Source organism: Thermomyces dupontii, assembly GCF_041956625.1.
Source record: "Thermomyces dupontii strain NRRL 2155 unplaced genomic scaffold VTN31scaffold_4, whole genome shotgun sequence".
Classification (NCBI taxonomy): domain Eukaryota; kingdom Fungi; phylum Ascomycota; class Eurotiomycetes; order Eurotiales; family Trichocomaceae; genus Thermomyces; species Thermomyces dupontii.
This window is the reverse complement of record NW_027192310.1, coordinates 1,517,677-1,538,861: the sequence shown is the minus strand read 5'-3', so window position 1 is coordinate 1,538,861 and position 21,185 is coordinate 1,517,677. Positions and strand designations below refer to the sequence as shown.

General features: G+C 52.2%; 10 protein-coding genes across 10 annotated transcripts in view; 6 read left to right on the top strand and 4 right to left on the bottom strand.

Moving 5' to 3' along the window:
* Positions 1-55: 55 nt before the first annotated feature.
* VTN31DRAFT_5083 (uncharacterized protein) lies at positions 56-917 on the top strand (the record flags this gene model as incomplete). The annotated part of the gene is made up of 4 exons (XM_069405543.1): positions 56-244; positions 321-450; positions 523-823; positions 899-917. 4 exons carry the CDS (start codon positions 56-58, stop codon positions 915-917), a joined length of 639 nt encoding a protein of 212 aa, XP_069260596.1.
* A 1,533-nt stretch (positions 918-2,450) lies between these two features.
* Positions 2,451-4,131, top strand: VTN31DRAFT_5082 (uncharacterized protein; the record flags this gene model as incomplete). Its single annotated transcript, XM_069405542.1, has 5 exons — positions 2,451-2,784; positions 2,841-2,936; positions 2,993-3,152; positions 3,208-3,420; positions 3,474-4,131. 5 exons carry the CDS (start codon positions 2,451-2,453, stop codon positions 4,129-4,131), a joined length of 1,461 nt encoding a protein of 486 aa, XP_069260595.1.
* A 1,440-nt stretch (positions 4,132-5,571) lies between these two features.
* VTN31DRAFT_5081 (uncharacterized protein) lies at positions 5,572-6,819 on the top strand (the record flags this gene model as incomplete). Its single annotated transcript, XM_069405541.1, has 4 exons — positions 5,572-5,736; positions 5,799-5,835; positions 5,885-5,958; positions 6,007-6,819. The coding sequence occupies 4 exons, from the start codon at positions 5,572-5,574 to the stop codon at positions 6,817-6,819; spliced, it is 1,089 nt and encodes a 362-aa protein (XP_069260594.1).
* A 508-nt stretch (positions 6,820-7,327) lies between these two features.
* On the top strand, positions 7,328-8,290 carry VTN31DRAFT_5080 (uncharacterized protein; the record flags this gene model as incomplete). The annotated part of the gene is made up of 2 exons (XM_069405540.1): positions 7,328-7,787; positions 7,842-8,290. The coding sequence occupies 2 exons, from the start codon at positions 7,328-7,330 to the stop codon at positions 8,288-8,290; spliced, it is 909 nt and encodes a 302-aa protein (XP_069260593.1).
* A 482-nt stretch (positions 8,291-8,772) lies between these two features.
* On the top strand, positions 8,773-10,110 carry VTN31DRAFT_5079 (40S ribosomal protein RACK1; the record flags this gene model as incomplete). Its single annotated transcript, XM_069405538.1, has 4 exons — positions 8,773-8,852; positions 8,936-9,062; positions 9,165-9,482; positions 9,685-10,110. 4 exons carry the CDS (start codon positions 8,773-8,775, stop codon positions 10,108-10,110), a joined length of 951 nt encoding a protein of 316 aa, XP_069260592.1.
* Positions 10,111-10,679: 569 nt separating this feature from the next.
* On the bottom strand, positions 10,680-12,206 carry VTN31DRAFT_5078 (uncharacterized protein; the record flags this gene model as incomplete). Its single annotated transcript, XM_069405537.1, has 1 exon — positions 10,680-12,206. The coding sequence occupies one exon, from the start codon at positions 12,204-12,206 to the stop codon at positions 10,680-10,682; it is 1,527 nt and encodes a 508-aa protein (XP_069260591.1).
* A 396-nt stretch (positions 12,207-12,602) lies between these two features.
* VTN31DRAFT_5077 (uncharacterized protein) lies at positions 12,603-13,981 on the top strand (the record flags this gene model as incomplete). The annotated part of the gene is made up of 3 exons (XM_069405536.1): positions 12,603-12,629; positions 12,688-13,234; positions 13,284-13,981. 3 exons carry the CDS (start codon positions 12,603-12,605, stop codon positions 13,979-13,981), a joined length of 1,272 nt encoding a protein of 423 aa, XP_069260590.1.
* Positions 13,982-14,560: 579 nt separating this feature from the next.
* VTN31DRAFT_5076 (uncharacterized protein) lies at positions 14,561-16,208 on the bottom strand (the record flags this gene model as incomplete). The annotated part of the gene is made up of 3 exons (XM_069405535.1): positions 14,561-15,674; positions 15,737-16,119; positions 16,173-16,208. 3 exons carry the CDS (start codon positions 16,206-16,208, stop codon positions 14,561-14,563), a joined length of 1,533 nt encoding a protein of 510 aa, XP_069260589.1.
* A 2,150-nt stretch (positions 16,209-18,358) lies between these two features.
* VTN31DRAFT_5075 (uncharacterized protein) lies at positions 18,359-20,243 on the bottom strand (the record flags this gene model as incomplete). The annotated part of the gene is made up of 3 exons (XM_069405534.1): positions 18,359-18,532; positions 18,596-20,017; positions 20,097-20,243. The coding sequence occupies 3 exons, from the start codon at positions 20,241-20,243 to the stop codon at positions 18,359-18,361; spliced, it is 1,743 nt and encodes a 580-aa protein (XP_069260588.1).
* Positions 20,244-20,288: 45 nt separating this feature from the next.
* Positions 20,289-21,185, bottom strand: part of VTN31DRAFT_5074 (uncharacterized protein) — a gene marked incomplete at both ends in the record, with an annotated part of 3,122 nt that continues 2,225 nt past the window's right edge. The window contains 2 exons of the mRNA XM_069405533.1: positions 20,289-20,652; positions 20,714-21,147. Of these exons, the coding sequence (XP_069260587.1) occupies positions 20,289-20,652; positions 20,714-21,147 (798 nt within the window). The remainder of the gene's footprint in view (positions 20,653-20,713; positions 21,148-21,185) is intronic.

Here is a 21,185-nt window from a genome sequence, read left to right as displayed (position 1 = left end):
AGTTCAAGCGGCCAAACAACGGGAATTCGCCTCGTCTGAACCCCCCAATTGAACCATGAGGCACATTTTCAGCATAGTATTTTGTTTTCTGGTCTCGCTGGGATCGGCCTTGAAATTTGATGTCCCAGCGACACAGCCGGCGACGCAACGATGCATCCGCAACTTCGTGTCCGCGGGCCAGCTGGTTGTGGTGACGGCGCTTGTGTCTGGGAATAAGGGGGATGGACAGGTGCTGAACATGCATGTACGTGGAGATCGTTTCTACAGAATGATGATTTGTGATTTTTTTCTTGCTGACTAGGGAGAACCATGTGGTTTAGATTACGGATTCCATGGGCAATGAACACGGCCATCCCAAGAATGTCGTTGGCGAGACTCGGCAGGCGTTTACCTCGTCGTTCGATACTGCCTTTGACGTGTGTTTTGAGAATAAATTGGAAGATGCGCGCCGTACGTTTCCTAACCCCCGTTCGCACTCGACACACACACACTGATCAAAGACGATTGACTTTTTCTTTTTAGGAGCCGGCCGTAACCCGTCCCGCCAAATTGAACTCGACGTGGACATCGGCGCCGACGCCCGCGACTGGTCCAGCATCCAAGCCCAGGAGAAACTGAAACCGGTCGAGGCGGATCTCCGCCGGATCGAGGAGCTTGTCGGGGAAATCGTGTACGAGATGGAGTACCTCCGTGCGCGCGAACTGCGCATGCGGGACACGAACGAGTCGACGAACGATCGGGTCAAGTGGTTCTCTCTGGGGACGATGGGAATGCTCGTTGGGTTGGGCGTGTGGCAGGTGATTTATCTTAGAGCTTATTTCAGGTTCGTCTTGGTTTCTTGTTTTGTTCTTTTACTGCTGCAGGTTTGCTTGTGAACATGGGGCTAACTGTGGAACAGGTCGAAGCATCTTATCTGAATGGAAGTGTTACGTTTCGTTTTCGTCACTTTGCAGGCCGGGCGCTTGTTTGTTGTTGTACAATGAGGCTTCTTTGTTGCTGTATGGTCTCATTCAGGGTGTTTTGTCTTGCTTGGATCGGATCAGATAATGATAAAACAGCAATTCAGTAATGATTATAATGTCATCTTTTGACCGGTAGGTATGTTACAGCATTAGGTAACCTGGCTCAGCATGTCCCGTGTCGATGGATGAGGACGGAAACCTGATCGATGCCTCAGGCGCCAAAGAATCTTGTCACGTGACAGTTTCTGGATCTCCAGTTGCCAAGGCTCTGGATCGATCCAATCCGCCAAGGGCCCAAACCTCAGGTAAACAAAACCATGGAATACCAAGGTAGTCTCGGATGTCTCTCCCGCGGACGCTCTCAAACTGTACTCCGTACCTCGACAACCAGACGAACTTCAAGCTTCCAGATGTTTGGCAAGCCCGGCTGCTACAGATAATCTAGGCATGGTACAATCACTCCTAGCATCTTCGCTTTTTAAGCGAAAGTCTGGGGATCACACTCCACTTGAATCAAAAGACCAGTCGAGAAAGGTCGATTTCCAGCTGACGAAACTCTACGCATTCAATATATGCGCATCTTTGCCGAACAAGGAATAGGTTTGTGCGTGGCTGATATGTATCCAGAGCTGCGAATCATGGCAATGGATAGATAGCGTCCTGGTAACGTGGATCGATCTGCAAGTCTGAATCAAGGGATGCAATCTGACGATGGTCCGATCTCTCTCTTGCATCCACTCGGGAAATGAAGACCTCCTTACCAATTGAGCTGAATCTAGACATTCTGGATCTATGCAGGCTTCACGCATTTTTGCTTCTTTTTGAGACGTTTTTCCGTGATATTAACTTTCTTGTTATTGTCTTCATTTGTTGGGACTCTAGGATTGCGCGTTCTGGAACTTTTTTTTTTTTTTTCTTCTGCGGCATGCCCTCGATACGACGGAGAAATGCATCCTTCGTACGGAGTAGACAAGTACCGGTTCTGCGTTTCGGTCGATCTCCACGTGAGCGAGTTGAAACGCACAGATATACTTACATGTACTCCGTACCTGGACTCTTACCAGTTGCCACTGCCTTTTATTTCCTCGAATGACCGGGCAGAATATGGGTCCATTGACCTTTTCCATTCCTTGGCCAGGAAGGCCCAAGACTTCTCTACATCTTCATACTTTGAATCGTCGACCATGCCCAGACTTCAACCTGATCAGTTGGCAAACTCTCGTGTCTTCTCGGCACCCGTATAGTGGAGAGTGTTGCTTTGGCATGGCCAGTTCAGACCCATTCGCTCTACATCAACAGTGGTGTCAGAGCATGGACTTCGGAGTCGATGGAACCCTAACCCAAGTTGCCGCGAGGGGCTATCCAGTTCCGTCTCTATAAGTATCCAGAGTTCTGCTGGCTCCCAAACACCAAACTGTGATCATGTCTTGCCTCCTCAAGCACATTTGGCGGCATCCCGAGAAAACAGACACGTCCCGTCTCGATGCTATGGTGACAAATGACCATGATGCAGTTAAATGCGAAGATGAAGCTCATCAAGCACCGACTATTGACAAAGCTCTGGAAAGAAAATTGCTCTGGAAACTGGACCTGCGAGTGATTCCAATACTCTGGGTCCTATTTCTCGTTGCCTTCTTCGACCGATCCAACATTGGAAATGCAAAGATCGCCGGCATGACCGAAGCCCTTGATATGAAGGGCAACGATTACAACGTTGCCGTTACCATTTTCACCGTTGCCTACGTGGTGTCTGGAATGCCGGCCAATCTGCTGGTCAAGAAATTCGGGCCGCGCACTTTAATTGTCTACATGTTCTGCTGGGGTTTGTCCATGTTTAACCTCAGCTTTCTAGCTCTCGCATGTGCTGATCGGGACTAGGGCTGGTCACTCTGGGCCAGGGGCTGACGAAAACCACGGCTGGGTTGATCGCCTGTCGCTTTCTGATGGGTGTGTTTGAGGCTGGCTTCGTTCCGGGTATGCCGCTGCTTCCGTGGGGTTGCACGAGCTGCCATATTGATGATGCATGGAAGGATGTGCGTACTTGATAGGTTGCTACTACAAGAGACGCGAGTTCCTTCGACGATACGCCGTCTTCTTCAGCGCCAACATGGCTGCGGGTGCCTTTAATGGATTATTTTCGACTCTTTTGCACAAACTCCACGGCCGGGCCGGCCTGGATGCCTGGCAATGGTTGAGAACATCGGCCATTTAGTAGTAGAAAGCAGTAGTATGCTAATGGTTTCAGGATATTCGTCATGGAGGCCATCATCACGTTCGTTGTCAGCACCTTTGGATGGTTCTTGATCGTTCCGTTCCCGGAACAGGCTACATTTCTCACTGCCAACGAAAAGGCCCTACTTCGGGCTCGTCTGGAGGAAGACGGAGGCAGTGTATTGAACGATGAAATCAGCATCCGCCGAATTTTGCCCATGATGGGTGACTGGAAGATTTGGATATGGTACGTGCAATAATCGAACATCGAGGAATTACCTGCTGATTACAGGACTCCAGTGTGTTGGCCTACATGGCAGCGGAGGAAACAGCCAGCTCGCTGGTGGCCTTCCAACCGACCATCCTGAGAGATCTCGGCTGGACAGCTGTGTCCGCTCAATGGCACACCGTCCCCGTGTATGCCACAGCATTCGTTCTTACACTGAGCAGTGCCTGGCTGAGCGACCTCGTCGGCCACCGGTACCTCTTCACCGTCTTCGGATCCTGCGCCATCATTGTCGGATGGACGATCGAGCTGGACCAGGTCCCCGCCGCCGGCGTGCGGTACGCAGGCATGTTCTTTGTCTCGACCGGCGCCTTCATCAACATGTCCACGCTGGTGGTCTGGCTGTGCACAAACATAGAAAAGGGCGTCAAGCGCACCGTCTCGATGGGCCTGCTGACCGGGTTCGGGAACTGCGGCGCGTTTGTCTCGGGGAATGTGTTCATCGCCGAGCAGAGCCCGCGGTATCCCGTCGGGTTTGGGGTTGGCCTTGCCTTTGGATGCGCAGGGCTGGTGGTGGAGTCAGTTTATTTTGTCTGTCTTTGGTTGGAGAATCGTCGAAGGGATCGGCGGCAGAGTTCCTGGCGCGATGGAAGTACTGGTAGTATTCGGGAGGAGCAAAAGCGGATGGGGGGTTTGGGCGAGGCTCATCCAGAGTTCCGGTTTCAGTTGTGAGACCGTGAGACGTCATGGTTTGAAAATTACGGATTGCATGGGGAGGCTGTCTGTAGTTTAGTATTTGTCTACTCCATACACTTTCCTAAAGTACACGAAAGAAATCATACTGAGTTGTCGACAAGGAAAATGCGCAACTGCATCGGTAGCAACTAAATACAACAGGACAATACTATCATGGGATTCACAACTGACATCTCTCGAGGCTGAACCTTGGCATTTCGAGGATGAATGCGGGAATGCTGCAACCTGCCAAGCATAAGACAAGGTGATCCATCATTGTCGGAGTTCGGACCCTTCATCGCGATCGAAGAGAGAGTCCCGGATCTCTATCGTTCCGATCAAGACGCTCAAGCCCCGGAATGCAAGGGCTTTCTGGATAGTACGTTCCATTGCCGAGAACTTTGATAAATCCCTTGCTCTTGTCCTCATATCTGCAGGCCTGTGAATATTGGGTCGAGACTTGAAAACTAACGTCGGTTGTTGGCTTCCGGGAGGAATTAATTTGATGTATCAGATCTCTCAGATTAAACCCTAATCTCACAAGTAGTTATACCCCGTAATCGTATATAAGCCACCCCGGATTATGCATGATGATCGACAGACCAAGATCGTCGTGCTGAGTCATGACTCATGATCCATCCTTAATCAGGAAACTGCTCGCCAAGTGTTCCGGCGAGGCAACATGTTTATTGAAGAGTCTATGATCAACACTTTCCGTCTTTTTGTGGTTAGGATGGTGCCGATTGCTACCTGGAAAAGTATGGGCGACCGGTCATGTCGCTCAGAGCTACGATGTTATTCCGCATCAATGGATCCAGAGATGTTGTCAGCATAACCATGCCGAGTACCATGGAAAACGAAGCATCCCTTGCATGATGTACCCGCACTTCTATTTGTTTAGAAAGTTGAAGACATCTTGGGACTTTCGACAATACTATGAAATAATGAGGCAGAGTACGGAGTAAAGAGTAGGCCTAATATGTCGAACTAAGTATACTATTCAACCAGAGGCCAGATCAAGCGAGGAATTTCCGCCACTTGGCCTACATACTTGGCGGAATACCGAGTTCTGATTCATCAGCCCTTCCTTCCGTAATGCGGGCAAGTCAATTGTACCAGCGGGTTGTCATGCTCGCATCGTTTCGCTTGCTTCCTTGCCTCGCCTCAGATGACTTTTGGTAAAGTAATAGTATGTATATGCATGCATGGCCGCAGGGCAGTTGATCTGGAGCACAGGCTGCCGGATTTTGTGCATTTGAGAGGCTCAGTTGTAAACATATTGCCCTCGGAGGTATGCTCATGGACGTGAACCGTTTTCCCAGTCCATTTTGCTGGTTAATTGTAACGATATCCGGCGATACCCTTTTCCTTGAGCACGATATTCGAGGTTGCGGATCTCTTCATGCGTTGCTCAGCTTCCTCTGAGCATCACCCACCATGGACACCTCAACAGGTTCAGTCCGTGATAAAGGCCCAATCTTCACCATCGTGACGGCGGTGACGTGCTCGATGGCCCTGATGCTGGTCACTTACCGCGTAGCCCATGGTCGGATTACGAGGAAGAAGCTCTTCATGGACGATTATCTGATTGCTGCGTCGATGGTTGTTCTCTCTCCGTGTTCCCGGTTCGTTGGGCCTGTACTAACGAGCGGCTTATAATCTAGACTGTTCAAATAACAAACACTGTCGTCGGTGATATGGGTATGTTTTGTATTGCGAGACAAGACCGACTTCTTACTGATGTCTGTAGCTGTTTATTATGGATTTGGGCGTCATAAAGTCGATATCCCGCGGACAGGAGGAAACATCGTCATGGCATTCAAGGTTAGGACTGCCCTCCCCGGATCATCATGCATGCTAAACAGTGGTCAGTTCTTCTACATCTTCCAGGTCCTCTACAAAGTCGTTCTCTGCATGAACAAACTTTCGTTCCTCACCTTCTACCTCCGCATGTTTCCTACCCGCAGGTTCCGAATGATCTGCTACATCACGATTGCCGTCATCGTCACCGGAGTTTGCGCGTACGTCTTTGCAACGATTTTCCAATGCATACCCGTTTCCGCATTCTGGTACCGGTCGATACCGAAACGGTGCATCAAAAACTCTTGGTTCCGATGGTGGTGGGCGGGGTACAACACAGCGACCGATCTGTGGGTGTTCATGATGCCGATGCCGGTCTTAGCGCGGCTCAAGCTCAACTTGGCTCGCAAGATCGGGGTGATGCTCATCTTCGCGCTGGGGCTGTTTGTCTGTATCACCAGTATTATCCGCATGCAGGCCATGGTGAAGAGCGTGTCGACCACGGATCCTACCTGGGGTCCCTTCGACGCGTTGCTCTGGAGCGCTATCGAGGCAGACTGCGGGATCATTTGCGCCTGTTTGCCGTTCCTCAAGTATCCACTGAGACGAATGTTCCCCAAGCTTTTCTTCTCGTCGGGATCCAGTAATCCAAGTAACAGCGGGAACAGGAAAGGGCCTGCCAGCAAGCCCGGAGATTCGCAGAATCATGAGAACCACTGTGAGCAAAATACGGTGGATTGCGTCGGTGCAGTCGACCAGAGCGAGAAGGGAATTGGTTATGACCCGGTCGCGCCGGGTCAGATTGTCATGAAGACGGACATTAGCCTGCAAACTGATTACATCACGCAGCAGGAGATGCGTGAGAGGGAGAAATTAATCCTGTAAAGTGTTCAATGATGCTGCAACTCTGGCGTTTGGCATTGTTTGGGAAAAGCGTCATTGTTTTGGAAGGTTGAGCCTCGCCGTTTCATACTGTACATTCAGGTAGCCTATCCAATCCCCATGATGAGCCAATCCATGTGCGATCTGGAGTCTAACTGACGATGGTGCCTGGGCTTTGAGGTGAAGTGAATTCCTGGCAGTTTTGTAGTCGACTGCAGAGGAGGATAAAAAATCTCCATCATCATCATCAATGGTCCGATGCCATTGGATGTTCGGAGCAGCGTCATGTGATTGGCTACTCAGAGTCGCAGCTCTTTACCTGATTTGGCAGGTGCGTAAGTAGCTTAGCGTAAACCCAAAGTCTTCTGCACCAAAAGAGTGATGCAAACATGACAAACTCCGGATCAAAGGTGGTCAGTTTCTGAAGCTATGATGTCAAACATCCGAGGTCAAGTTTTCTCGAAACCATTTTCCATTGAACTGAACCAACCCTCTCTTACAATCATTGAGTATGTCGGCATCCCTTGTGACCCGATGCCTGCGATCTGCCGCTGGCAGGACCCCAAGAATAACTGCCGGAGCCGCCCAGCGAACTCGACCGTTCCGAGCGTGGACTCTTCTCGCCAAGGACTCCAATGAGCCTTCTTCCACGACGGAGAAGCATCGTGAATACCAAACCTCAAAGCCGCTGAATCAGGATCTTTCTAATAGCACTTCTACGCAAACAAATGACTTCCCGAAGGTGGGCGAGAAAAGCGCTCCTCCGGATATGCTCAGCTCGGTCGATCCCAACTACAAGCCGGTAGATCCGTATAAGGGACGAGTTGAACATTATACGGGTGGTAGACAATCTTCTTCTGACCCGGCAAAGCCAGAGCTGGGTGTTGGGGAAATGGAGGGCATCACTTTCAAGGTTGAGCCTATCCGGCGGCAGGGCGAGGATATCTCGACGATGAGAGCACGGCTGCTCTGTATGTGATGCCCAGTAATTTCCAATGCACCGCGACTGACTGTGCCATACTTAGATCAAAGTCGGAAGCGTGGCATTCTTGAGACGGATTTGCTTCTGTCCACGTTTGCCGATGCTCATCTCGGCAACATGACTCGAGAACAGTTAGAACAATACGATCGCTTCCTCGATGAGAATGACTGGGACATCTACTACTGGGCTACGCAGGAGGCAAAGCCCAAGGATACCAGTTCCTCGTCGGCGACGGATGCCGATTCACAAGTGCGGGACACTCCGACGGAGACTTGGAAGCAGGGCGCTGCAAAGTCGGGCGAGTGGGCGCAGACGCACGGAGCTTTCAAACCTGCCTATCGGCCAGTGCCGTCGCGATGGGCTGACTCTGAAATCTTGAGGATGATAAGACAACACGTCAAAGACAAGAGTGCAGCTGGTTTCGATGCTGCCAGAAGGAAACTGGGTGGTGGCCTGGGCAGGATGCCCAATGTCAAGATTTTCGACTCGTGATGGGCGAGGATGTATTGTATTAACCTTATTGTGTCTAATACTCGCTCGTTTTTGAAAACTGTACATAAGCAGGTGTTTCATTGACAAGTGGCCATAAGGCCGTGGTAGATTGGAACTTCAGCTATTCGATCATCAGGAAGATGATGAGCGAAGGCTGCTAGAAAGGCCGAAGTTACAAGTCGAGGTCACGAGTGAAAATGAAATAGAAAATTGAGATTTAGTTATGCAAGCTACGTTTTCGCAGATGAAGCTAACTAGGTCACGTGAAGCTGAGTCAGCATACTCGCTTAGTGGGGACGGCACACACAGAGCAACCAAAAAAGTGCGCTTAGGGTTTACCCTGTTCGCTCTTTCGTGGTCCCCGTGCGAAATAATCGCAATCTTTGCCGGCACGAGTCCCAACGAATTGCTCCAGCCCTCCAATCTCTCTCCTCGCCTTTCTCCGACTCAAGGCTCTTCGACCGCCCGCCCGACCTTGAAAAATGGCTGAGCAGTTGATCCTTCGTGGAACCCTCGAGGGCCACAATGGCTGGGTCACCGCCCTGGCGACCTCTCTTGAGAAGTAAGCTTGCCTGCGGAGCTGTGCGAGGAGAATGGGACGCGGTGATTCAGGTGGAATCTGACTGCGAATGCTTTTTTTCATAGCCCGAACATGTTGCTGTCCGCCAGTCGCGACAAGACCCTGATCATCTGGCACCTGAGCCGCGACGACCAGGCCTACGGCTACCCGAAGCGACGCCTCATCGGCCACAATCACATTGTCTCCGACTGTGTACGTGAGATTGGTGCTCCTGGCGGTGGGCGTACAGCTCGAGACGGTTCGAACGTCGGCGAAGAAGACACTGTGCTAACGAGAATCCTGTTGGATTAACAGGTGATTTCCTCCGATGGCGCCTACGCTCTCTCCTCCTCGTGGGATAAGACCCTGCGCCTGTGGGAACTGTCCACCGGCACGACCACCCGCACCTTCGTTGGCCACACCAGCGATGTTCTCTCCGTGTCCTTTTCCGCCGACAACCGACAGATTGTGTCGGGTTCTCGTGACCGAACGATCAAGCTGTGGAACACCCTGGGCGACTGCAAGTACACCATCACCGACAAGGGCCACACCGAGTGGGTTTCCTGCGTGCGATTCAGCCCGAACCCGCAGAACCCGGTCATCGTTTCGGCTGGCTGGGACAAGCTCGTTAAGGTATGTCCATTGGTTTTTCCAATTTCCTTTGGAGATTTCCCTGCACAAATGATGTTTTGCTACGTATTTGCTACTTCAGAGCCGTTTTGCGGCAATGAGACCAACAAACCACCACATACTCTGATCCAGGACTAGCTATAGAGCTGCCCGCTCGACCCAATTTCTTGCCGGACAGTCTAGCTGATAACGCTTCACTGTATAGGTTTGGGAACTTGCTTCGTGCCGCCTCCAGACTGACCACATTGGCCACACTGGCTACATCAACACCGTGACCATCTCGCCCGATGGCTCGCTCTGCGCCTCCGGTGGTAAGGATGGCACGACGATGCTGTGGGACCTGAACGAGTCGAAGCACCTGTACTCTCTGCAGGCCGGTGATGAGATTCACGCCCTGGTGTTCTCGCCGAACCGATACTGGCTGTGCGCTGCTACCAGCAGCAGCATCACCATCTTCGATCTCGAGAAGAAGAGCAAGGTCGATGAGCTCAAGCCGGAGTTCGTTGAGAAGGGCAAGAAGAGCCGCGAGCCCGAGTGCGTGTCTCTGGCGTGGAGCGCCGACGGCCAGACACTGTTCGCTGGCTACACAGACAACAAGATCCGGGCCTGGGGCGTGATGTCGCGAGCTTAAAAGGGACAGAAGCGAGGCTACGGGGAGGAGGTGAGGCTGTTGAGGTGGGTGGAAACACCACCAATAGGGAAAAGGAAATACACCAAAAAAAAGGGATAATAGATGTAGCTATCCACCTTTTCTCTGTTTTTTCCTCTTTCTCCCGGGAAAGACAGATGGAATGAAGCAATGAGCATATGAGCCGTCACCGTTGTCTTCCTCTTGTCCAACCTCCTGTTTGGGTCCTGTAGAGTAGGAATGACATTGGAATGCGACTGGGTTGTTTCTCTTCAATCCGATGAATATCTCCAAGATTCCTGTCTCAACTCCCCATGAGGTAATGCGTCAAGCGAGCAGCCTGGAGGGAGAGTGATAACTTGAACTTCATCATTTCACTTTATAGACGCTACGACCACGATAGACAACGAACATTCGTGATCCCTAGAACATGATTTGTACATTACCCCCAGCACGAGTGGAGGTAGGAAGAGTAACACTGCACGAACTCTAATTGACATGAGTCGATTCTAATGATACATAGTAGACACAGACCCGAATCCAACCCCCAACCCCCTGAGAGGGCGAGCGAATTATGGCTTCTGCGCCGATTCTTCAGCCTTATGCTCCTCTTCCATTTCGCGAATCATCTGAGCGTGCTCATCGGCGGCGGCGACCAGATCCTCCGCGCCGAGAACCGTGGCCAGTCTACGCTCCTCGGCCTGCCATTTCCAAGCCTCCTTGAAGTTCTTGTCCGCTGCTGCCATCGAGGCAAGGAGACGTGACGATGCCGCACAAGTCTCGTCGCACTCCTCGCTGCGGTCGTCGGCGGGGACGTGCTTGGCAACGTCCAGAGCCTTCAATGCCCAGCTACGGGCCACGTTGCGCAGGTTGCGCAGCTCTTCTTCTGTGGATTTCTCCTTGAGCCGGGGGTCATCCGGCTCCAAGAGGCGCGGTTGGCCGGTGAGATCCTTCTTGAAGAGAGTATGCTCGTATAAACCATGCTCCCAGATCGTGGTGGCGATGATCTCGAGGAGCGTCGCTTGCTTGCATGAGGGGCCGCTTTGCGCTTCGCGGATCATGGCCAGGGATTGCATGTATAGCGGGAGCGCAAGGTCTGGCCTGCCCGATTCCGTGTATGATGCCGCAAGAGGGGTGATGGTGTGCCCGACATCCTCCAGGGTCATCCACGAATCGTCCTCCGGCGGCACCACGACGGGTTGTCCCAGGGCCCGCCGCAGCTTCATCTCCACTAGGCACATTCGCACAGCGTTTTCGCGCACCTTTTGCGCTTTCTCGAACTCGCGCATGTGGTCGTCGGCCAGCAGGTCGCCCATTAACAGGAACATCCCAATCACTTTCTTCACCAGCCTCGGCCGTTGCTTCATCCGGAATTCGAGAGCCTCTTTGTTGGCCTCCTGGAAGTCCAGTGTGTTCCGGTCCTCGACCGGGATGTCCTCGAGAGTGAGAAGCTCCTTGAGGGATTTGGTTTGCAGTTCCGATTGACCGTTAATGAACTTGGTGGTCTCTTGGATTGTCCGGTCCAGCGCATTGACGGCCGGCTTGTACAGCCCGGCGTTGACGAACATGTCCACCACCTTGAGCTTGATGCCGATCACTTCATCCGAGTATGCGGGCAGTCCCTCCTCTTTGCAAAGAGCTAGAGCCTCTCGATAATATTGAAGCGCCTTTTGTGGCTGCAGGTTGACCTCCGTATAATACAGAGCCTTGCGTAAGGCATCCGCGACTTTCGGTGGATAGTGCGTATCGGGGACAACCTTGGGGAGTCTGACTCCGAGCACATAGGTCGCCAGCGCAAACGACACTATGACAGAGAGAATCGCTACGGGGAGGAGGATCGGATTCTTCCTCCAGATATCCTTGGAAGCATCGCGGTAGATACGCCTCAAACGTCGAAGGCGTTGCGAAAAGTCGGAGGAGAATTGTCGGTTTTGCGATCGCAGGTGTGAGGCAATCAACGGCGAGGTTCGAAAACGGCCATTGATGCTACAGTTGCCGGGCCTCGGTCGTGCGGTGAAAGAATATAGTCGTCGATATGGTGGTATCGGCGAGAGTCTCGAAGGGACAGAGCCGAAGCGTATGGAAGCCCGGCCGAGCATCGTGGAGGGAGCGATTCGCGATCAACTGTTGACCCTGAAAAACATGATATTCGGCTTTTTGATCCGGGAACACCGACTGACCGACCGGTAGTCGTCGCGCTTGGGCAATGGTGCCAGTGAGTGAAAGAAAATGCTCTTGAAGAGCGTCATCGCGAAAACCATTAGGTATGTTACCGAAACTTAGTGTATCGTTCAACGTAAATTACTTTGATAGTGCTCGTTTGTGCTGTAAATTACTGTAATTCGTGCTCTCGGTATTACCTAACCTAGCTACTTACCAAGCATCGGAGACACTCCGGGATTGGCCCGAGCTCTCTGCATGACGTCGCAGATCCAGAGCCCCAAACCAACAGCTAACCAGGCTGCAACTGTCAACCAGCTCAACTCTCTCTGACCATGTGCGGACGATACGCGTTGGGAATGGTGAGCATATGCGTATGGTTTCAGACATTGTATTTCCGCCAGCTGATAGTAGACGTAGCGAGTCGCCTTCATTCGGCGCCACCTTCAAGAACAAGGAATGCAAGTGGACGATGCGCCGGATGACGACGAGATCAGAGAAACGTATAACTTCGCACCCGGCTACATTGGCCCAGTGTATCGCGCTGACACGCCTGATTCCGGATACGAAGGGCAATCGTATGAAGACCGGCAACAAGATGATAATGATAGGTCGCAGGCACCAGCCGTAGACGCCCACGACGATGATGCCTCCCATGGTGCGCGGGGTGGGACGAGATACATCATCCAGAAGATGAAATGGGGACTTATTCCATTCTGGACCAAGAAAAAGCCGGAATACGGATCGCTGATGCGTACGATTAATTGCCGCGATGACTCCTTGATCGAGGATCGAGGGATGTGGACGTCGATGAAGAAGCGCAAGCGGTGTGTCGTGGTCTGCCAGGGTTTCTATGAATGGCTCAAGAAGGGTCCCGGAGGCAAAGAGAAGATTCCCCATTTCATCAAGCGCAAGGACGGGGATTTGATGTACTTTGCCGGGTTATGGGACTGTGTGCAATACGAAGGTGAGCGGTTCAGGCAGCGTTGAGAGTATGTGAAACTGATGTCTAGTAGGGTCCGATGAGAAGCTCTACACATACACCATTATCACGACCGATTCCAATTCATACTTGAAATTCATTCACGATCGCATGCCCGTTATTCTAGAACCGAATAGCGATGCAATGAGGACGTGGCTGGACCCACGCCGGACGACATGGACAAATGAACTGCAATCCATCCTAAAACCATACGAAGGAGAACTTGAATGCTACCCAGTAGCGAAGGAGGTTGGCAAAGTTGGCAATGATTCCCCCGAGTTTATTATTCCCGTCAGCAGCAAGGAGAACAAGGGCAACATTGCCAACTTCTTCGCGAATGCAGCCAAAAAGGGCTCGGCGACGGGGAAGAAGCCAGACGAGACAACCGCAGTTTCTGGAGGTGGAAAAATGGTGAAGAACACTGACTCCCGCGAGACCAAAGACGACGAGTGGGGAGAAGACAATGCGCCGAAACCGGTACCCGCTGAGGAACCGGAGTCGTCTCCGCGAGGAGTGAAAAGAGAACTCTCTGAGGAAGACCCCGAGCAAAAGACCGCCAAGGCTGTCAAAACTGAAACGCAAACTACGCAGCAGAAACCAACTCAGGGGGCACCGGCATCACCTGAGAAGAAGCCACGTGGGATCCGTTCCCCGGTCAAGACCAAAAGTCAGGTCACGATGAAGAAGGCCAGCGATGGCTCCCAGCGAATAACCAATTTTTTCAAGAAGTGAGTTGGCCACTCTGTGATCCCTTGCGCGCAGCAGGTGTGGCGCAGAGCATCACAATACAAGTCATATGTACTCCAAGAAACCCGCACGGCTCATCCCCGGACGGGATGGGATCATGCCTTGCCCACACAGGGACGCGAGCAAGGATCTGCTTATTGCGTCTAACCTGCAAGAGCATACCAGGCTGGGAAAAAACCCCAGCAGGGCCCAGTACAACTCTGGTTCCTGCGAAATTGCTGGCCCTCGAATACGTAGCACGCAATGCGCATGCAAAATGCCGATCGGCATCTCAAACTCGTCATATTTTCCTTCCCTTGCGTTATGAAAAACTCCGTCAAATGTACCAACCAACCATGGCTGAACGGATAATAACCAATTCATGAAATCGTGTCAACGTCCACGTGCCCAGGACGACAACTTTTCGCTTTTTTTTTCTCCCCCTAATGTAACATAGTGACACTTTTTGTTTTTCTACCCCGGACCAAGAAAATGCAATGAACTTCGCGATCCAACTTTTGGTCATGCCCATAATCCATGCAAGAAGACGGTTAGAGACATGCTGCATGCAATCGAATAAACTAATCAGGACTGATTCGCCATTATCGACTCATCGGGCTGACGCCTCTCCGCTTCGAGAGCATCGACTGCGCGCTGCAGCTCCCGTTCGCCAACCAGGACCGTCCCCGCACGGGCTGTGCTCAGGAAACTGATCTCTATGGGTCCCGGCCCGTCGTCCCGGGGTCGATCCGGAACGAGCTGGTGTTGTAGCTGGCCGGTTGGTATTGCAAGGGCCGAACTGCGAGACTCAGAGATGGAAGACGTTGAAGAGAAGGAAGGTGAATGGTGATGCCGGTGGTGGTGGTGGTGGTGATGATGGTGATGATGCTGATGGCGCTGTTGCTGTTGCTCATGTTGCTGCCGTCGATGATGAGGGGAAGAAATAGGTAATGGGATGCTATGTGTGTTGCCTGCCGTGCTCGCACCAGGCGAGGAATGGGACGCGCCCTGATTAGACGTGGAATCGAATGAGGGGCGTTTGGATCCGTTGGGAGGCGTGGCGCCAGCCCCGTTCGCTTCCCGGCCTGAATCAGCCGCGGCAAGGCGCCCGGCCACTCCACAGACAATCCCCGTGGCCTCTAGGGGTAGTTCGCGCAGATCGAGTGTGATGGGGACCAAGACATCTTGCTTTGATCCAAGGAGCAGACTCCCCTCGTCGCCGTCCGAGCTCAGCTCGGGGTTGGTGAAGCGGGGCAGGAGCCGCTTCTCCAGCAGGAGGGAGGCGGCCGGGTCGGCTGGGGTAAGAGTAAGGGACAGAAAGCGCGGTTGATCGACCAGTAGGGTTGTGGTCAAAGCCGGCCGTAGAATCGACCATGACGGTTCGCTGGTCCAGTCTCGATGATGGGCAGCACACTGGACTAGCCGGAGAGTAGGATCGACGCTGGGCACGATGTTTCGTTTCCGCAGCGACTCAAAGGTGCGAGCCTGCAGCTCCCAGTGCGAAGACGGGGGCGGCGTTATTGGTGGGGATTCATCAGTCGGCGACGATCTCAATTGGGGTGACAGGTTGTTGACATAGGCATCGGATCCGGCTTCAAAGGTGAAACCCCGGCTTTCTAGGGCACGAATGACTTGATCTTTTGTCCGAGATGGAACCAGAATGTAATCGGAAAAGTAGGTCGAGATGAAGAAGATGGATCTGGATCACTTCTTTTAGCCGTCGTATTTGACTTGGGCTCGATGCATGAACATAAAACGTACATTCCGGCCATCGCGAGTGGACTTGTCAGTTCTAGCACTCTCTGGCCGGCATCCAGGCCTTGGCCGTCGACCTGCATGACAATGAAATCATCCTTACTGATTGAAACCCTCGGGCCATCTTCGGCTGCCAGACCGGCGAACCTATTCGCCAGGGGGACAAAGTAGCGCTCCGCCGCCTCTCTGGAGCAGATCACGGAACATTCAACGGGGGTGACGGAGAAATTGAGAAAGCCATGGGTCGGTAGCTTCGGACGCTCTTCGTCTTCAGAAGTCGTTTCTTGTTTCTTTACAGAGGGAACATCACTGAAGAGGAGACTGAGAATGGTCTGGCCGAAGAACGGATAAAGGTCTAGGGGAATATGGACTAGAATCAAGCTGTGATCCTATCAAAGTCAGTGTCATAGGCAAGCTAACCACAAGCCATTTCCGGATGTACCGTAACCTGGACAGTGAGAGACGATGGCTGCTCCATGATCGAAGTGAGATGGACTACGATCAGGGACGTCGTAGAAAGCAGCCAGTGGCATTTATAAACCAACCAGAACCCAATTGAACTCTCCGATCCTTCCCCCAAAAGCAGCGTGCTGGCCAGCAACGGTGGAGAGATGCGGGTGGAGATGTGCAGATGTCGTGGCAGGCTTGCAACCAGCTGGCGGCTTTTCGATGCAAGCTGTGATGGCGACGTCTGTCGTAGTAAAAATCGAAATGATGCGAATGACTGGCAGAAATTGCGATATGAGCAATGGTTGCTCAAGCACGCGTGCCGCGAGTCCACTATTGCACCTCAGGTACGGAATCTTACTTGCTAGTATAGTACCTACCTTCTTCTTCCTCTTTGAAATGGTCCTACTGAGCGTTAAGAATCAATCCGATTACACTCGATTACTGTTCAGCACCAAGATGCGGTCTCATCGATCGAACTCGGCATTGCGCTATGATCGTTCGGGTCCATCAAGATGCGCATCATTCGGTAGATATCCGAATGTCTCCCGACGTTGCGTATCAAAGTCGCCACGGCTTATCAGCAAGTCAGCATTGCGCGCCGAAAATACATAACAGAAAATGGATTCCCTTCATGTACTTATCTCTAATGATTCGGTTCCCGGTTTCTGGCACTCGCGGTGGGTCGGAGAATGCGGGGAGCTTGAGCAACAAGTGAAGTCAAAATCGAGGAGAGCTTTGGGTTTGAAGAGGAGACTGGAAGACTTATGATCTTCAGTGGATTTGCGTGGCACTTCTTGATTGATAGGCTCAGGTTCTTTTGTAAGATATTTGACGAGTCAAGGAGAACAGCTATCGCTGCGAAGTCCGATAGGTAGTTCGTACTAGTAGGTACTGACCTGACCTCCTACCGTCGTCGGTTACTTCTAAAAAGTCGGTACTACGAACATCATCACAACATGATATTGTCACTTTCTATGTGAGTAATTGGATTAGGTACAGCTAGGTTATGCGATGCGTCCCTTTTTTGATGTAGATCAATACGGTAAGCCCTCAGTAACTCCAATCGATGACCGCATGCTAGGTACTCGTAGAAAGTTTATCGACTGTCATTTCTCCTAGTCCAGGGGAGCACAGTATCAATGTCGCTCCAGGATGAAGCGCAGCAAGGCTACTACTATTTACAGTATCTAGACGATTGCGCCTCTGCGGTGAGGGTCTTTTCCACCAAGTACTAACTTTCCAGGTACCTAAGCTCATCGTACTAACTTGCTTCCTGGGCAAGAGAACCCTGGAGGGGGTTCATCGGGCGTGTGTACTCCATTTCATCGAAAGTTTAGAATGACCACTTTTACCGCGGGAATCGCGGTAACCCCCGTCCGTCGCATTATGGACCGATTCGTACGTGATGGCTACATGAGTCTATATAGTTCTCAGGAACTCTTCGCTGCATTGAGTATTGTTAGTTACTATTTGATCAGAACCGAACGCGGATTAGGGTTCTGTCTCATTACCAGATTTTTTCGGTACTAACGAGAGACTCATTCTATCATGAAGTGCTGAATCAGCCAGATGGAGGTTGATACCACGTCGCTCGAGATCAGGTCACTTCATCCATCAATTGATTCTGCAATTATCAGCGAAACGCTGGTCTGAGACCCCTCTCTACAAAGTACGAGTAGTGAGTAGTACTCAGGCCGACAGAATACTCGTATAAGAGCGCGAACGAAGGCAATCTGGTCACAGCCACAATGTTTTCATGGTCAAATGGACCCAAATTTGATGGCTCTTCGAGCATCTGGGGACGAATGATATGGCCTTTCAAGAATAGTAAAGGCCGACCTCGATGGCTTCTTCCCCGCAATGCCATGCATGTGAACTACATTAGTGAGACTTGAAAACGGCACGACCCCGGCGCTCTCCCCGCGAGCATGGACCTTCGACATCACAAACTAACCCTGTTGGGCAAAGATAGCTTGCGAAGATGGGATTTGATTGTTTGCTCTTGGAGAAATCAAGAGGCGACCGTCGAGGGGTGGTTGGATGCTAGCAGTCTTAGCTACACCAAGTCGTCCAATTTTCTCCGGAACTATTGAGTAGTCATTTGAGTCGACTCATTTGTCCTAGACGCTCATTAAAATTACAGGTGCCTAAGTTTCCTCTGAACTCAACAATTGCGGATCACTCATCATCCACGCGGGCTCTCTTGGAACTTCGTTCGTCGTCGCGGTTACGATCTCCCCCCTGCATGCCATACCGCTTTTGACCTGCATTTCCACCGGTCACGTCGGCAATCATGCTATCAATGCCAAATGGGTCCGTGTCCTTCTCGAATTGTACCGGGCCATCACGAGCCTATCAATGACACAACAACATTAGCTCCGCTCGAACAGTATGGACAGATGACAGAAATCTTACCTCGGCCTCGGCAGCACCCTTGAAGCCTTCCTTCGCACGGCCCAATACCTCAAAGCGGTTTGACCGTTGAATGCGACTGATCTCTCCGGACGCAGCAGCTTCATCGTCCTCATCCGCCTGCGGACGAGGTCGGTAGATGCTATTGATAGCGTCCTGCGCCGCAAAGAGAGGCTTGTCATACGGGTTATCTTCGTTGAACCCGCTTTCGAGCCCGCTGGTCTGGTTAAACAGTCGGGAGTCGTACATTGACTCTGCTGACTGTGTTGGCTTGGCCAATCCGAGAGCCACTTTCTCGGAGATATCACGATTCTGCTCCCGTGCCATCATCTGAAGTCTTCGTTCAGCGCCCATGCGTGACTGCCGCAATTGTCGCTCGGCTTCCAGTCGCCGCTCCCGGCGGAGACGCTCACGCTCACGAACAGCTTCGTCCTCATCACTAGGAGTAGCCGAGCGAGAAGACGACGGCGATCGGCTCCCGCTGACAGAGCGTGTGCGTGATCGCCGACTCGCCGCTGCCTTTGCTCGCTCCTCGCGCGCCTTCTGTGCCAATTGACGGAGATGCTCTTCTTTTTGTGCCTTCTCTTTCTCTGCAAGTTTCTGCTGCATTTGTGCCCGGAGTCGAACTTCCTCTCGAGCGTGCCTGTCTGCTGTAAACAATGCTTCCGCAAACTGAGCAAATTTGTCATTGATAGTCACATCCTGTAGACCTCGGCCATCTGCCGCGAGACGCTTGTCCAATGGCACAGTGTAGCCTTTCGGATTCTTCCAATTCGACACAGGTGGCGGGATCTTCCATGCCTCCTGGTCTTCTGCCGTCAGTTTTCTTGGTGGCGAATGCATCACCGGAGGAGGCGGTGAGGGCGGTCCTCGCGGGATCTTCTTGTGCTTGAATTTTGGTGGCTCCATTGGATCCTGTTGCCGTTCCATGATCTTGATGATTCGATCGTTCTTCCTACTGGTGTCGCCCATCTGATTCGCAGGCGTGTATCGCACAAAGGTTGGGCCAGACCTCTGCCCGCCTTTGACGTTCTTCGGTTTTTGTGCCGCTACCGCGCCCGCCACAAGATTTGCGAGAGCGTTTTTCGTCCTCTCCATCTGTGCCTCAACCTCCTCTTTGGATGGCCGATCCAGAGAGATTTCACCCATGTCCACCCGCTGCCGAAGCGGGATCAAATCTTTGAATGATGCGTGCACTATGCGGTTCTCGCTGTGACCGCGGCGTGCAATCGCATCGTATTTCACTTTCCCTTCCGCATCGACTTGGATAGCCAGCGCATTCGACGTGGATGATGAACCCTTCCTGCCCATATCCAGCGGATACTGGGCGACCAAGATTTCCGGAAATGCGCCGCCATCGCCGAAATCCTCTTGAGATCGAGGTCGCCATCCTGTTCGACTACCATATGGTGGTGGACCAGTCCTCTGTGGTAATGCAATGTTAGTATATCAAGTCAAAAATAGATGCCGAAGTCATGAGAATTTGATGCATTCCGAGACGTACCCGTAGCACCACCTGCGACTCATCCAACTGCCCAGCACCGACCACACGGAAGCGTCGCGTCCTTGAGGGCGCTGGCGATTCCTCCTCTTCCCCCGAATGTTTGGGCTTTGGGAGGGATTTGAAAAGCCCTTCTGCCACAGACGCCATGGCGATCAAGCTGTTGCCCACGATGATGGCGTTGGGGTGGGCAAGTTAGGTGACGGAACAAACTATTGATACGCGCAGTTGGATAGAGTGGCAAGGACCTGCCATTGGATGCCGCATAGGGACAAGTGTGCTGATTGAAACCCTCGGGCCATCTTCGGCTGCCAGACCGGCGAACCTATTCGCCAGGGGGACAAAGTAGCGCTCCGCCGCCTCTCTGGAGCAGATCACGGAACATTCAACGGGGGTGACGGAGAAATTGAGAAAGCCATGGGTCGGTAGCTTCGGACGCTCTTCGTCTTCAGAAGTCGTTTCTTGTTTCTTTACAGAGGGAACATCACTGAAGAGGAGACTGAGAATGGTCTGGCCGAAGAACGGATAAAGGTCTAGGGGAATATGGACTAGAATCAAGCTGTGATCCTATCAAAGTCAGTGTCATAGGCAAGCTAACCACAAGCCATTTCCGGATGTACCGTAACCCAATCACTTTCTTCACCAGCCTCGGCCGTTGCTTCATCCGGAATTCGAGAGCCTCTTTGTTGGCCTCCTGGAAGTCCAGTGTGTTCCGGTCCTCGACCGGGATGTCCTCGAGAGTGAGAAGCTCCTTGAGGGATTTGGTTTGCAGTTCCGATTGACCGTTAATGAACTTGGTGGTCTCTTGGATTGTCCGGTCCAGCGCATTGACGGCCGGCTTGTACAGCCCGGCGTTGACGAACATGTCCACCACCTTGAGCTTGATGCCGATCACTTCATCCGAGTATGCGGGCAGTCCCTCCTCTTTGCAAAGAGCTAGAGCCTCTCGATAATATTGAAGCGCCTTTTGTGGCTGCAGGTTGACCTCCGTATAATACAGAGCCTTGCGTAAGGCATCCGCGACTTTCGGTGGATAGTGCGTATCGGGGACAACCTTTCCGATGGTGGTGGGCGTGGTACAACACAGCGACC